At 42.1% G+C, this 12,500-nt stretch overlaps 3 protein-coding genes across 3 annotated transcripts in view; 1 reads left to right on the forward strand and 2 right to left on the reverse strand.

Annotated features, from left to right (window-relative positions):
• The window catches only part of rap1gapl (RAP1 GTPase activating protein-like), a 26,256-nt gene extending 26,149 nt beyond the window's left edge, over positions 1 to 107 (forward strand). The window contains 1 exon segment of the mRNA XM_053493994.1: positions 46 to 107. Within this exon segment, the coding sequence (XP_053349969.1) occupies positions 46 to 107 (62 nt within the window).
• Positions 1 to 4,196, reverse strand: part of LOC128519985 (serine/threonine-protein kinase pim-1-like) — a 4,415-nt gene extending 219 nt beyond the window's left edge. The window contains exons 1-10 of the mRNA XM_053493996.1: positions 4,143 to 4,196; positions 3,906 to 4,020; positions 3,448 to 3,547; positions 3,253 to 3,355; positions 2,909 to 3,041; positions 1,717 to 1,811; positions 1,580 to 1,624; positions 917 to 1,295; positions 659 to 835; positions 1 to 384 (exon numbers count right to left, since the gene is read on the reverse strand). The exon at positions 1 to 384 is cut by the window's left edge and continues 219 nt beyond it. Of these exons, the coding sequence (XP_053349971.1) occupies positions 284 to 384; positions 659 to 835; positions 917 to 1,295; positions 1,580 to 1,624; positions 1,717 to 1,811; positions 2,909 to 3,041; positions 3,253 to 3,355; positions 3,448 to 3,547; positions 3,906 to 4,020; positions 4,143 to 4,196 (1,302 nt within the window). The 3' untranslated portion in view covers positions 1 to 283. The remainder of the gene's footprint in view (positions 385 to 658; positions 836 to 916; positions 1,296 to 1,579; positions 1,625 to 1,716; positions 1,812 to 2,908; positions 3,042 to 3,252; positions 3,356 to 3,447; positions 3,548 to 3,905; positions 4,021 to 4,142) is intronic.
• Positions 4,197 to 7,419: 3,223 nt separating this feature from the next.
• On the reverse strand, positions 7,420 to 10,145 carry rps9 (ribosomal protein S9). Its single transcript, XM_053494295.1, has 5 exons — positions 10,117 to 10,145; positions 9,341 to 9,453; positions 9,012 to 9,134; positions 8,712 to 8,898; positions 7,420 to 7,681 (listed from the first exon to the last, which is right to left on the reverse strand). The coding sequence occupies exons 2-5, from the start codon at positions 9,435 to 9,437 to the stop codon at positions 7,504 to 7,506; spliced, it is 585 nt and encodes a 194-aa protein (XP_053350270.1). The 5' UTR covers positions 9,438 to 9,453; positions 10,117 to 10,145; the 3' UTR covers positions 7,420 to 7,503.
• Between the last annotated feature and the right edge of the window lie 2,355 nt (positions 10,146 to 12,500).

The following is a 12,500-nucleotide window of genomic DNA, read 5'->3' on the forward strand; positions in this document are numbered from 1 at the left end:
ACCAGACTCTTCTGTGTGAGATCAGATTATATTCATCTTTAACAGCTGGAGGACCAGCTCAGACCGAGGACAGACAGACAGACGCTCAGGAGCCTGGTGCAAACTGATCAACATTTTCTTACTTTAAACTCTTTTTATTATAATGAAATGTTCCTAATATGACTTTAACAGTACAGCGATGTCTCTGAGAGCACTCAGTACTGACGCAGTTCACTCTCTGTCCTGTAGACGACTGCAGCGTGTCTCAGCTCGGTGTAACGAGCTCTGTTTTATTCTAACTCTCTCACCCTGACCTTTTTAGCCAGTCGTGGCTCAGGATTTCCTCGAACGCCGGCCGATCATCTGGGATTAGATCCAGGCACCACATTAACAGGTTGTAGCAATCTAAATGAGAAGTGATGAGTTCAAATTCAGTAACAAAAATGTTGTTTAAGCTAAGCTTTAGAGTCGGCCAATGTTATAAATATAATACAGAAAAGGAGTGCGTGCCAAAGAAGATACTGAAGCTGCTTCTGAAAATCTGCAGTGTCCATAATCATGACAACTTATTGTTGCAATATCTTCACAATTTAGCATTTTAAAATAAAACACTTTTCAGGTTTTTTAGATTTCTTTTTATGTGAATCTAAATCGGCGTAAATGTTGTGGAGTTTCTCACCTTGAGACAGACCAGGAATGAACGGCACGTAGGAGTCGACAATGTCCTCGTCTTCTTTAAAGGGCAGGTCTCCACTGAGCATCTGGAACAGAAGAACACCCAGACTCCAGACGCTGGCAGGGACAGCGGAATACGTTTGGTGGAGCAACCACTCAGGAGGCCAGAAAACTGGAGTCCCTGAGAAGAAACACGAGAGAAAAAGCTTCAGCTACATTTTTCCTAACGGTTCTCCCCTGCACTCACCAGTCCTGAACTGACCCGCGTTCTCTGAGTAGGGCTCGGCCTTCAGCAAATCTCCACAGCCGAAGTCTATCAGCTTCACCTCCATCGTCAGAAGATTGACGAGAACATTCTCAGACTTGATGTCTCGGTGAATAACTCCACAATTACAGCAGTGACGAGCGGCTCGAACCAACTGCCCCGTGACCGTCTGAGCCACCGGTTCGGGTAATCGACCTTTGTGAAGTTTACGGAAATTTAAAAGGTCTGTGCAGGGGAAGGGGCGCTCCATCACCAAGACGAACGAACTGTGCGTCTCAAACCACTCCAGCAACTTCACCACATACTCACAGCGAGGAGGTCTGGACACCATCTCCATTAGCGCCACCTCCACAGGCAGCCTGCGCGCCTCGCCGGGCTAAAATCACAGACGCACACCTGGTTAGCATGGGTTACGTAGATTAGCAGGGGTTTGGAGGGCATCCATCTAAACTCTGGTGTAATGAAGTAAGAAGGTTTGAGTCTAGATCAGGTGATAACTGAGCTGCTGCATGCATACACACACACACACACACACACACACAAACACACACACACACAGGCTTGTCCTTTTCTTTTTTCTAGATCTGCTCTAGAACATGATCATGATTTACACCTTACTGCTTCTCTGTAGAACCTCAGAACCTCAGTAAGTTCACTCACGATGGTGACGAAGCGAGTCTTTTTAAAGGTATACTTCACGGCAACCTGTTCACACGGAAACAGAAACAGAAGAAATCAGCTCTGAAGACGAGGTTTTACTGATTAGTGTAACGTCTACATCCACACCGTGGCCTCACCCGCTTCCCGTCTGCTTTCCGCGTTCCATCATAGACAGAGCCGAAGGATCCGCTCCCCAGCAGAGTTCCAACAGTGTAGTGAGACAGGAACTCCTCTGTTTCACACACACACACACACACACACACACACACACACACACACACACACACACACACACACACAAAATTTCTGTCTTTTATTCAAATGGAGGTAATTTGGAGATAAAGTCAGAGAGGCCAGATTGAGGTGGTTTGGACATGTTCAGAGGAGAGATTGTGAATATATCGGTAGAAGGATGCTGAGGTTGGAACTGCCAGGCAGGAGGTCTAGAGGAAGACCAAAGAGGAGATTTATGGATGCAGTGAGAGAGGACATGAAGCGGTTTCCTTGCGTTCGTTGGGTTTTGAACGCCAGGAAAAAGCTGCATGCAACATTTTTTTTGCGTGTGAACACTCTCATTGACTCCTATGTGTAGAAAACACTCTGCGCTTGAGCCGCGCTCACCGGACGCTACGAACGCAAGAAAAACGCTCGATTTTAACGCCCTTGTGAACAAGGCCTTAAGTGACTGAGATCATCAAACGAATTTTAATATTACACAAAAAATAACCTAATAAAATCCAAAATGCAGTTTTTAAATTATAATTTAATTTATTAAAGGAAAAGCTGTCTAAACCTGTCCGTGAAAAAAAAATCTGAAAAAGTAATTGGCCCTTTCTAAATCATAAATGTACTGTGATTTTTGTTAAGCTGAGTTAAACACACACAGCGCATACACACACACACACACACATAGCGCGTTTTATTTTTACTTTGTATTGTGTGTTAATGATTTTTATTTGTTTGTGTTGTGAAACGAATAATTTGAGTTTCCATTGTTTCTTATGAGAAGATTTGATTTGATTTACGAGTGTTTGAACACGCTTCCGGAACCAATTATGCTCCACTGGTACACTGTAACTAAGTTACAAAGTTACAGAGCCATTACGGCCCTAAAACCGCATTGTGTATTTACTCGGGTTATCTTTGTGTACTATTAAATTATTACTTTGTGTTTGATGTTCTCAATCATTTAAGTGTTACAAATCTGCAAAAAAATTTAGAATCAGGCAAATACATTTTCTCTCCACTGTAAACTGTAAATTTTAAAATGTTTAAAACAGTTCCTCTGGATCGTATCCTGTATCACACGCTCTTGAGATGTGAGCTCACGTTTTGAGATCTGAGTCCATGATGCGCCGGCGTGCAGCGGTTTAGCCGCGGGGGGAGTGCGAGGTGCTTTCTCTCGGTGAAGTTTGAGCCACTCGGGTTTCTCTGCTTCCCCTCGGAGCAGCAGCTCACAGAACTACAAGACACACACACGTGATGAGTTCACACCTGAAATTATTGGAGCCGCTTCACAGATACGAGTATCAATGAAAAGCAAACTTTAAAGCGATGAGGTGATCTGAGAACTGTCTCGGTGACGCTCTCGCAACACAACACAAGCGACACAGCACACGTGTCACATTAATTAAACTTAAATATGAGAAATAGAGAATCCGAGGAATTAAAACCTGGTGGTCTGGCTGTCCGAGTCCTGAGGTCAGAGACAGGACGAACTCATGGACCTCGACTGTCTCCAACGCCTTGATCAGGGCGGAGTCACTGTCTGGGCAACTGGTGCGAAGAGAGAAAACATGTTAAACAATTAGGATAAAACACACACACACACACACACACACACACACACACACACACACACACAATACCTGTTACATCCAATCAGTTTAAATCTTTGCTGTAATCTCAGCTCCATCTGACCAATCACATAGCAGATATGTGCTGCATAGAACCATCTTCTTCTGGAGACTGGAAAAAAAAACACGCATGTGAGGATCAGCTTCTGTAAAACAGTCCACTTTATTAGGAACAATAATATATAAATTTATATTTATACAATAATATGATTTATGTGATTGTTCTGCCTGGCTCCCAATGGAGCGTCTTTAGTTTTGATCACAGCATGCATTCGCTCTTATACACCCTTATACAGCATCACAACATTTATATCCTTCAAGAGATATATAATTATTATTATATATATATATAATTGTACTAATGATGGGAGAAACTTCTCATTCTCCTCCAGTGCGTCACAAACACTCTCACTGGGTTAATCTCAGTGCAGTTATGACATTAATTCCAGGAGAAATCCTCCATATCATACCGAACTCTGTTCCCAGGTTAAGAACGTCTTCTCTGTGCTCGTCTTTTTTAACGTTGGAGCATAAAAGCTTCGCCAGAGGGAGACACCAGTTCTCCTGTTTCTTTACACGTCCATGCTGGAGCAGAACATGTCATGTTAGTCCATGTGAATCTGACAAGCACGCGTACGCACACACACACACACACACACACACACACACACACACACACACACAGAAGCTGATGCTGAAACACTCACTGTTTTCCTCAGGCGTCTGTAGCCTCTGAAGAGGAGCCTGACGATATCTGCCATCCTTCCTCCCTGGGAAAGTAAAAACATCTTTCCCCAGCACGTCTACTGTACGCGTATTTATTTATTTATTTATTTATTTAATCATGGACATTTTATAACTCAGAGACACTTAGGGTATCCTTAATCACTTACTCCATTTGTCTTACAGACGTATTCCATGATCAGCCAGAAGAAATAGGATTGTTGAGGTTCATCCAGGTGGAGCAGACACCACTGAGATTCTCCTTGGAGAAACCTGATCACCTCGTCCTTCTGCATCATAGCACTGAAACAGATGTTGGAACAGCTGTTTTTATATGGAGTACTGTATGCAATCATGTACACACACTAGAACTCTCCTTCAGGACATTTCATCCATCCATCCATCTAGGAACCTCTGTTGTCCAACTAGGGACCGTGGAGGCCAATGGTGGCCATCGTATCTATTCCCACTTGTACGGCTGTAGTGGATTGTACAAGTGAACATTCACACACGTATTCACACACTACAGGCAATTTGGGAACGCCAATTAGCCTAGTCTGCATGTTTTTGGACTTGGGAAGGAAACCAGAGAACCCGGAGGAAACCCACCTAAGATGATCAGGTGATCTACCTGTCCTGCAGAGAGGATGATCAGGTTCTTGTTTGGGACGAGATGTAAAAACCTCATCGCTGTCAGCTGGTTTGGGTTCAGACATCGTCTTCACCTTCATAAGGCATTTTAAATTCTATGGAACAGAAGCAGTTTAGATGTTTATGGTTGTTTATAAAGTGTTATATTAAGTGTTAAAGTTATTACGTTTAATATAATTAAAAATAGAGGATGCAAAATAATCAGCAGCGAAAAATATGGGGTGCCCCGGGGCGGTGCAGGTCACGACCCCTAAAACATAAATATCAGCTTTATAATATGGAGTTAATGTTGATTTTAGCAGGAAAACCCTCCCAGAAATTAATGTCATCCAACTGTTCAGGGCACCTTAATAAAATAAAATCCAATTCAAATTAACATTAAGGAGGGGGCGGAGCCAAGACTAAAACTGCACTAAATCCACAGCACAGTGAAGTTCATTAGACAAAAACACAATATGTATAAAAGCTTAGGTTCATCTAGTAGAAATAAACCTGGATTTGTTGTTTACAGATGTTGCAGCAGCTGTTTGGTCCATTACATCACTCAGGATACGATGTGTATAAACTGAAGAGAAAGCGTCAGAGGGTCAGTGCAGGTCAGGCGATTGAGTTAGCCTGTAACACGCGCTGGGTTTAGCGATATTATTAGTAAAGTCGGTCTGTTTGAGCTAAATGCTTACACAGTGGTCTCATGGGTTAGTCTCAGCTTCATAAACAAATATATATATTTTTTCATTACATCATAGTTATGAAGCTGTTAGCCACCATGCTAATGTTACCTAACGTTAATGAGTGCTGTACAGTGGACTGTGAAGGAGGACTCGCTGTATTGTAGCTGGTTTTAGCCACCATGCTAATGTTACCTTAGGTTAACGAGTGCTGACCAGTGGACTGTGGAGGAGGACTTGCTGTACGCTGGCTGGTGTTAGCGTTAGGTTGTAAATTACATCCCAAGATGTGTGAACAACTAAAAGAAACGTCTTCCCACTGTGCCTTTCAGCGAGGGTTTCTCCACCAAGTACAAAGTCATGTTTCGCTTGGGGAGCAAATACTTATTTCCCTCATTGAAATGCAACTGAACTTATAACATTTGTATCATGTGCTTTTTCTGTATTTTTGGTTGATGTTCTGTCTCAATCCTTCACCATAAACCTATGATATAAATTATAGACCCTTTATTTCTTAGCAAGTGGGCAAAATTAGAAAATCTGTAGGGGATCAAATACTTATTCCCCACTGTATAATGACATTGGGAGAAAATGTCACATCCTTATATGAGGACATTTAGGACTAAAGAGGGTATATTAGTATTAAATCTAAAGTGTCTTAATGTTAAATATATAATATAATAATTTTTTTTAATATATTTTGTTTCCTGAGACCAGCTGTGGTTTAGATCACACACGTCCAATTTTAAAGCTTATGTTTAGAACCTTCTGGTGTAAAAACATGAAACAGGTTTTCATTATAAAACATGACAATTTTGCATCCAGTGCCGTAGTGGTTAACACCGCCGCCCTGCACCTCCAGGGTCTAGGTTTGATTCCCACCTTGTGTGTAAGTTTGTATGTTCTCCCTGTGCTTGGTGGGTTTCCTCCCACAGCAGATTAGGCCACCTGGCTATCCCAGATTGCCTGTAGTGTGTGTGTGTGTGCTCTGTGATGGATTGACCCCCTGCCCACTCCCTAATAATCATCTGGAATAAAAGCCAAAGCCTCCTATAAACACAGTGTTATTAACTCAAGACTCCTGACGCTTCAGTTTCGTAAATAATCATCAGCTTCGGGTGAGCATTAAGTGCACAAACCCCGTCCACACACACACACAGGGCCACCTCGAGCTCAGCACATTTCATCCTCAAATAGTTAATCACATTAAACCTTAAAGTTTTATTAAACTCTGTTCTCACTCTGTATTAATAATGTTTATATAAATCTCACTCACCTGAACGTGTGTGTGTGTGTAAGAAATCCTTCAACAATAGTCATGAGTGGCGCGGATGACGTCATAGGCGCTTCAAAAACGCACCGCGTGCGCGCGCACTTTAAACACCATCAGTGTGTTTTACAGGAAAATAAACTAAATGACAATCACATGTGTATATATAAATTATGGATCAAATTGCACATAAACCTTAATGAGCGAGCTGGTACAGGCACATATTTAATACAGAATTCACATTCTAAAAGTTCTTAAATAATTATTCCTGTAAGCAGTAAGTTAGCACCCAAGCTTGTCTCCTGAGTGATAAATTAAAGATGTGCTCTGTATAATGCCTTTATTAAAAACTGTTTAACCACCATTTAAAAGTGCTAAATGACTGGCCTCAGTTCTACCCATACCAATAACTTATTTTAGGTTGAGGTTCTTTGACATCTTTGGTCTAGAAGGAACACGTCTCACACTCTGCACACAGGAAATAATCTCCCACTCAACATTTCTACAGTAAAGTTATGAAGTGCTTATTCAAATCAATATGACTGCAGGTCATTATGCACAAATATATACACATTCGCTGTGCAGTGCATTATGGGTAAGGGAAGACCCTCAAATCAGTGTAAAAAAAAAAAAAAAAAAAAAAAACTAGTAAAACTCAGACCAGACTCGAGGTGTGACAAAAAGTCCATTTTTATTTGAAAAACCAGGAGAAAGATCAGACAGTAGCCTACACCTCCCCCTGGGAGAGGATTTGATTTAATCCTCCTCTTCGTCGTCTCCTCCTCCAGCTCCACCCTGGCCCTTCTTGGCGTTCTTTCTCTTGACACGGCCAGGACGTCCTCCTCCGTATGGAGAGCGCAGAGAGAAGTCGATGTGCTTCTGACTGTCCAAACGCACCACGAACGACGGGATGTTCACCACCTGCTTACGGACGCTACACACACGGAAAAGGTACATAATTAACACTTGACTCAACTCGAATTATGATGTACGTTTCTGAACATTAAAAAATACCGAAGTGAGGATGTACGATTTAACATGGCTTATCCAATCAGATTGCAGAACCAAAACTACAGTTTAACAATTTGAATGAATAATTATTGCAGGACAGCTTTGCTTTAATGCATGAATTGAGATTATGCAGGGCAAAAAATGTTAAGTTTACTCTGTACAAAACTAAATCAAGCAACCATGAACAGGTCTTAAAAAAAAAGGCAGATTGTGGACCCCTGCTGTTCAAAGAGCACAACTGCATTAGACCAAAAATTGTTTAAAAGTTAAAATTGTAAAGTTTTAAAAAATTGCGGTTGAATAATTTCCCTGACAGCTACAAAGAAATCCAAGTCTGTAATTTATTAAATATGGTTCATTATTCAGTGAATTTTTTTAAAGCAGGGTCTAAACAACCACTAAATTTGCTTATGTTAAATAACACTTAAGTGCATGGAGGAGTTAACAGCCACTACAGCAAAATGTTAACTTTTAATATTTAAATTAAGTAGTAAAACTAAACCCCCAACAGGTCCTTTGCCGTTGACTCCAGCATGTGACCTCACGTCTCTCTGGCCTCATTGACGAGGAATTCGTGACACCACGGTTTATCTGACAGAATCTAATTAAATCATCGGCCATGAGAGAGAGCGAGTTACACTTTAAACACGTCAGGGTGTGTTTGGGCCCATGGACATTACCTGTGGTGAATTTAGACTCCGGGTCCGTACGGCCAGCTGAGGGCTCGACACACTAACACAGGCAAAGGTATACGGCTCAGTGCCGAATTGACCTTGCAGAAATTTCACATGTGCTCAGCGAGGGCTAACAAGACAGGAAGCACAGCCTCAATACACAGGAAGTGAACCTCAAGTGTGCAAGAAATAATGCACCAAATCACGAGACACTTCCTAAGGAAACGTAACCGAGGTCTCAGGCCTGGTCAGGGAGCCTGACGAGGGACGAGCTCTTACCGGATGTGTCTCTGGCGAATGAGGACACGGGCATGGTGGATGCTCTTGGCCAAGCCGAGTTTGAAGACCTGCGTCTGCAGCCTGCGCTCCAGGAAGTCTTCCACCTTCAGGCCCAGGATGTAATCGAGCTTCATCTTCCCTTCATCCAGCACACCAATACGCACCAGACGCCTCAGCAGGGCATTACCTACACACACAGTTAATTATAGCATTGAACATCTATTGTTCAATCACATAACAGAAGTGCACACTAGTAAAGCCAAGAGTGTAACTGCATGGTAACAAAACATGAAGCCTTACCCTCGAAGAGACGCCTGGGGTCCTTCTCGTCCAGGGTGAGCAGCTCTCTGGCAGCTTTACGGATTTTAGCCAGAGTGAACTTCACCCTCCAGACCTCACGCTTATTCCTCAGACCATACTCACCTGTAACACAATTGACACCAAATAAACATTAGCACCAAAACACACAAAGTAGTCTTTTATGTCCCATGGAATTTAATCACTAAATCTCAGCCAAAGTCAATCTCTGATCCAGCCTGTTCTGGACTCCAAAAGGTTGTGAGATCAGACTCCAGGTCCATCCTGAACAAAGCCGTGTGGTTTTCAGATTAAAACACTCAGATCCTCACCGATGAGCTTAAGCTCCTGGTCGAGACGGGACTTCTCGAAGGGACGACGTGGAGTGACGTATGTCTTACTGCACACCCAAGTGCGGGCAACCGGCATGGTGTCTTATCTACACCTGTCACAGAAAAGACATAAGATATAAGAACTCTATGACTGTAGCATGCATTGTTAAACTTTAATACAAACGTTAAACAAACCAAACCAAAAAAAAAAGGCATATATAGAATATTAAAGCTAACTCTCTCTCAGGCCTCATTGACGAGGAATTCGTGACACCACAGTCAGTCTGACAGGTTTCAGCTTAAATCATCAGCCATGAGAGGGAAAACATGGGAATAAATTGTATTTAAATGTTGTGTGTCTTCTGCGGTTTAATCTTTTACTCCGTGACTTTAGCATCGCCCACGTGCTCACTTTTATTTAACCTCCAAACTAAAAGAATATAAAAAAAAACACCAACATAATCACCTAAATACCTTCCACACCATTAATGACTAAATACGACCCCAAATTTCAGGTTTTTAATGATTTTAGTAGATAATAAATCATTATTAACAGTCGCCTCAGAAGCTAACAAGATGGCGGCGGCGGCTACACGCGCGAGCTCCCCCTAAACACACACACAGCTGTTCTGAACAAACTCGTTCACACACCGCTCCGTAACCCCCATTACGCTGTTATAGTACTACATTTATAATATAAATACTACATTTCTGAGCGGCGACATGAATAATCGTGTAAAGCCGCGTGTGCTAGCGGAGCGGAGAGCCGGACCCACCTGTCCTCCTCACAGTCGGAATGAAAGAGAAAGAGAGGGGGCGTGACTCCGCCTCTTATAAGGCTCGCGTGAACGCGCACAGTGCCCGCGACACCGCTGCCGCGCATGCGTACACCTTCTTTGAAAGCAATATCTTACTCCTAGAGGGTGAAACACCGCCAGCAGGACGTCAAATGCTTAATCATCCTATCTGTAGGCTGAGAAATGTTTATCTCTGATCTGTTACACACGATAACCCAGTTAAAACCACAATGCTGCTATAGTACACATGGCCATTAGAGGGCGCGCTGGCGTCTTGTTTAATCGGATTATGGTGGCCCATAGGGGTCAATCATCGTGTACAGTACAGGGTCGGGGGGCGGAGCCTATCCCAGGAGACTTACGTCACGATGATGTCATGGTAATCCATCACAGGGCACACACACACAAACACACACTAGGGTAAATTGGGAACGCTAACTCTCCTAATCTGCATGTCTTTGGACTGTGGACCCGGAGGAAAACCCACCCAGAACAGAGGACACGGACCCAGAGGAGGGGAATCGAACCCGCACCCTGGAGGTGCACAATACTCCACCATGCAAATACTGCACATTAACATATACAGCTGTACCGTAACATACAAATGTAATTAGTTCTGGAGGTGAGTTTTTAAGGATTCTGATATTCCCATAGGTAATAATGTAAATGCAGATAATCCGTTCCAGGGTCCCAAGAATATAACAATCAGTGGTGTCAAAAGTATTCACATTCATTACTTGTGTAGAAGTATAGATACTAGGGTTTAAAAAGACTTCTTTAGAAGTTGAAGTATCAACTCAAGCTTTTTACTCCAGTAAAAGTGTAAAAGTACTGGTTTCAAAACTACTTAAAGTATAAAAGTAAAAGTAACGCGAGGGGGAAAAGCATTAAGGATAAAAGCTTAGGCTGTGCCACGGGCCTATATACTGCACTAACACCTCATTTTTGTTGTATTTTTCAACTGCCATAGTGATTTGGGATACTGTATATGGCAATTGAAAAAGAATGCATTTTAGTACAATGCAAATACATTAAATACCCATATATGTGTACTACTGAGCATTAACGTGTTTCATGGAGAAGAAGATATGATAACTAGTTGCCTATAAGTATTTTAATGGTGCAAAAAGTCAAACTTTAGAGGCGTGTCATCGGTAACCTTTATTGGAATGTAAATGTACATCCAAGCTTAGCTGCAGGAATCTGTGAGGGCAACATACAGGAAAATTAGTGCACCCAGGGCAGGCTTAGTAACAATTACCCTTGTGTGGTTGTCTACAATAAACATTAGTGCTGTCAGAATGAAGAATTAATACAAGTGATTCATCAAAAAAAATATATATAGTATATAGTTCCTGTTCCCTTCCTGGTGCTGTTTCCCTTCCTCGCTGGTGTTTGGTTGTGACATTTCACTCAAATCTTGACACCCTATCACAGACATCTTACATTTAGTCATTTGGCAGACGCTCTTATCCAGAGCGACATACATTTTTATCTTATTACATATCTGAGCAGTTGAGGGTTAAGGGCCGCGCTCAAGGGCCCAACAGTGGCAACTTGGTGGTTGTGGGGTTTGAACCTGGGATCTTCCGAACGGTAGTCCAATGCCTTAACCACTGAGCTACCCCTGGCCCCTGACATCTTCGTCTACTTATCACAACCTTACCAACTGAAAATACTATTTTATTCAAACGTCCTTGCTGGAGTGTGTGACGTGACGTCATGTGGAGGTGCGATGGATCGCGTACCAACCAATAGGGTTTTGGAATGGTATGTTTATACTTCTCATCCAACCACAATCAAATTCACTCCATCTGGACGGCGCGATTTATCCGGATGTTTTTTATTCGTTTGTTTTTTAAATGACGAGCTGAAATAAAATAGGAGTAACGAGGCTATGTTTAAAGTGTAAGGAGTAGAAAGTACAGATAATTGCTTGAAAATGTAAGGAGTAGAAGTAAAAAGTCGGCTGAAAAACAATTACTTCAGTAAAGTATAGATACCCAAAATGTCTACTTAAGTAAGTTAAGGAAGTATTTGTACTTAGTTACTTGACACCTCTGATAACCAATTTCCCAGACTATATATTTTTTCCCAGGAGTAACTACATAATTTGGAGTGATGATGATCTTTCATCCAGATAAGTGAACCGATATAACACTCGTACATGAGATGAGCGACTTTGAAGCCATACTAACAGACATTTTATATCCCTTAACTCACCGAGTACTGAAGCCCCGCTAGTCCTTAACTGTTAAACGCTCCGGGGTTTCTGGACTTTCGTTAGCGGAGCAGGATGCTGTTGCTGCACAAAAGGGGGAAAAAAGATAGATATGGTTATAATGTTATGGAGTCTAACATTA

Source organism: Clarias gariepinus, chromosome 4, assembly GCF_024256425.1.
Source record: "Clarias gariepinus isolate MV-2021 ecotype Netherlands chromosome 4, CGAR_prim_01v2, whole genome shotgun sequence".
Taxonomy (NCBI): domain Eukaryota; kingdom Metazoa; phylum Chordata; class Actinopteri; order Siluriformes; family Clariidae; genus Clarias; species Clarias gariepinus.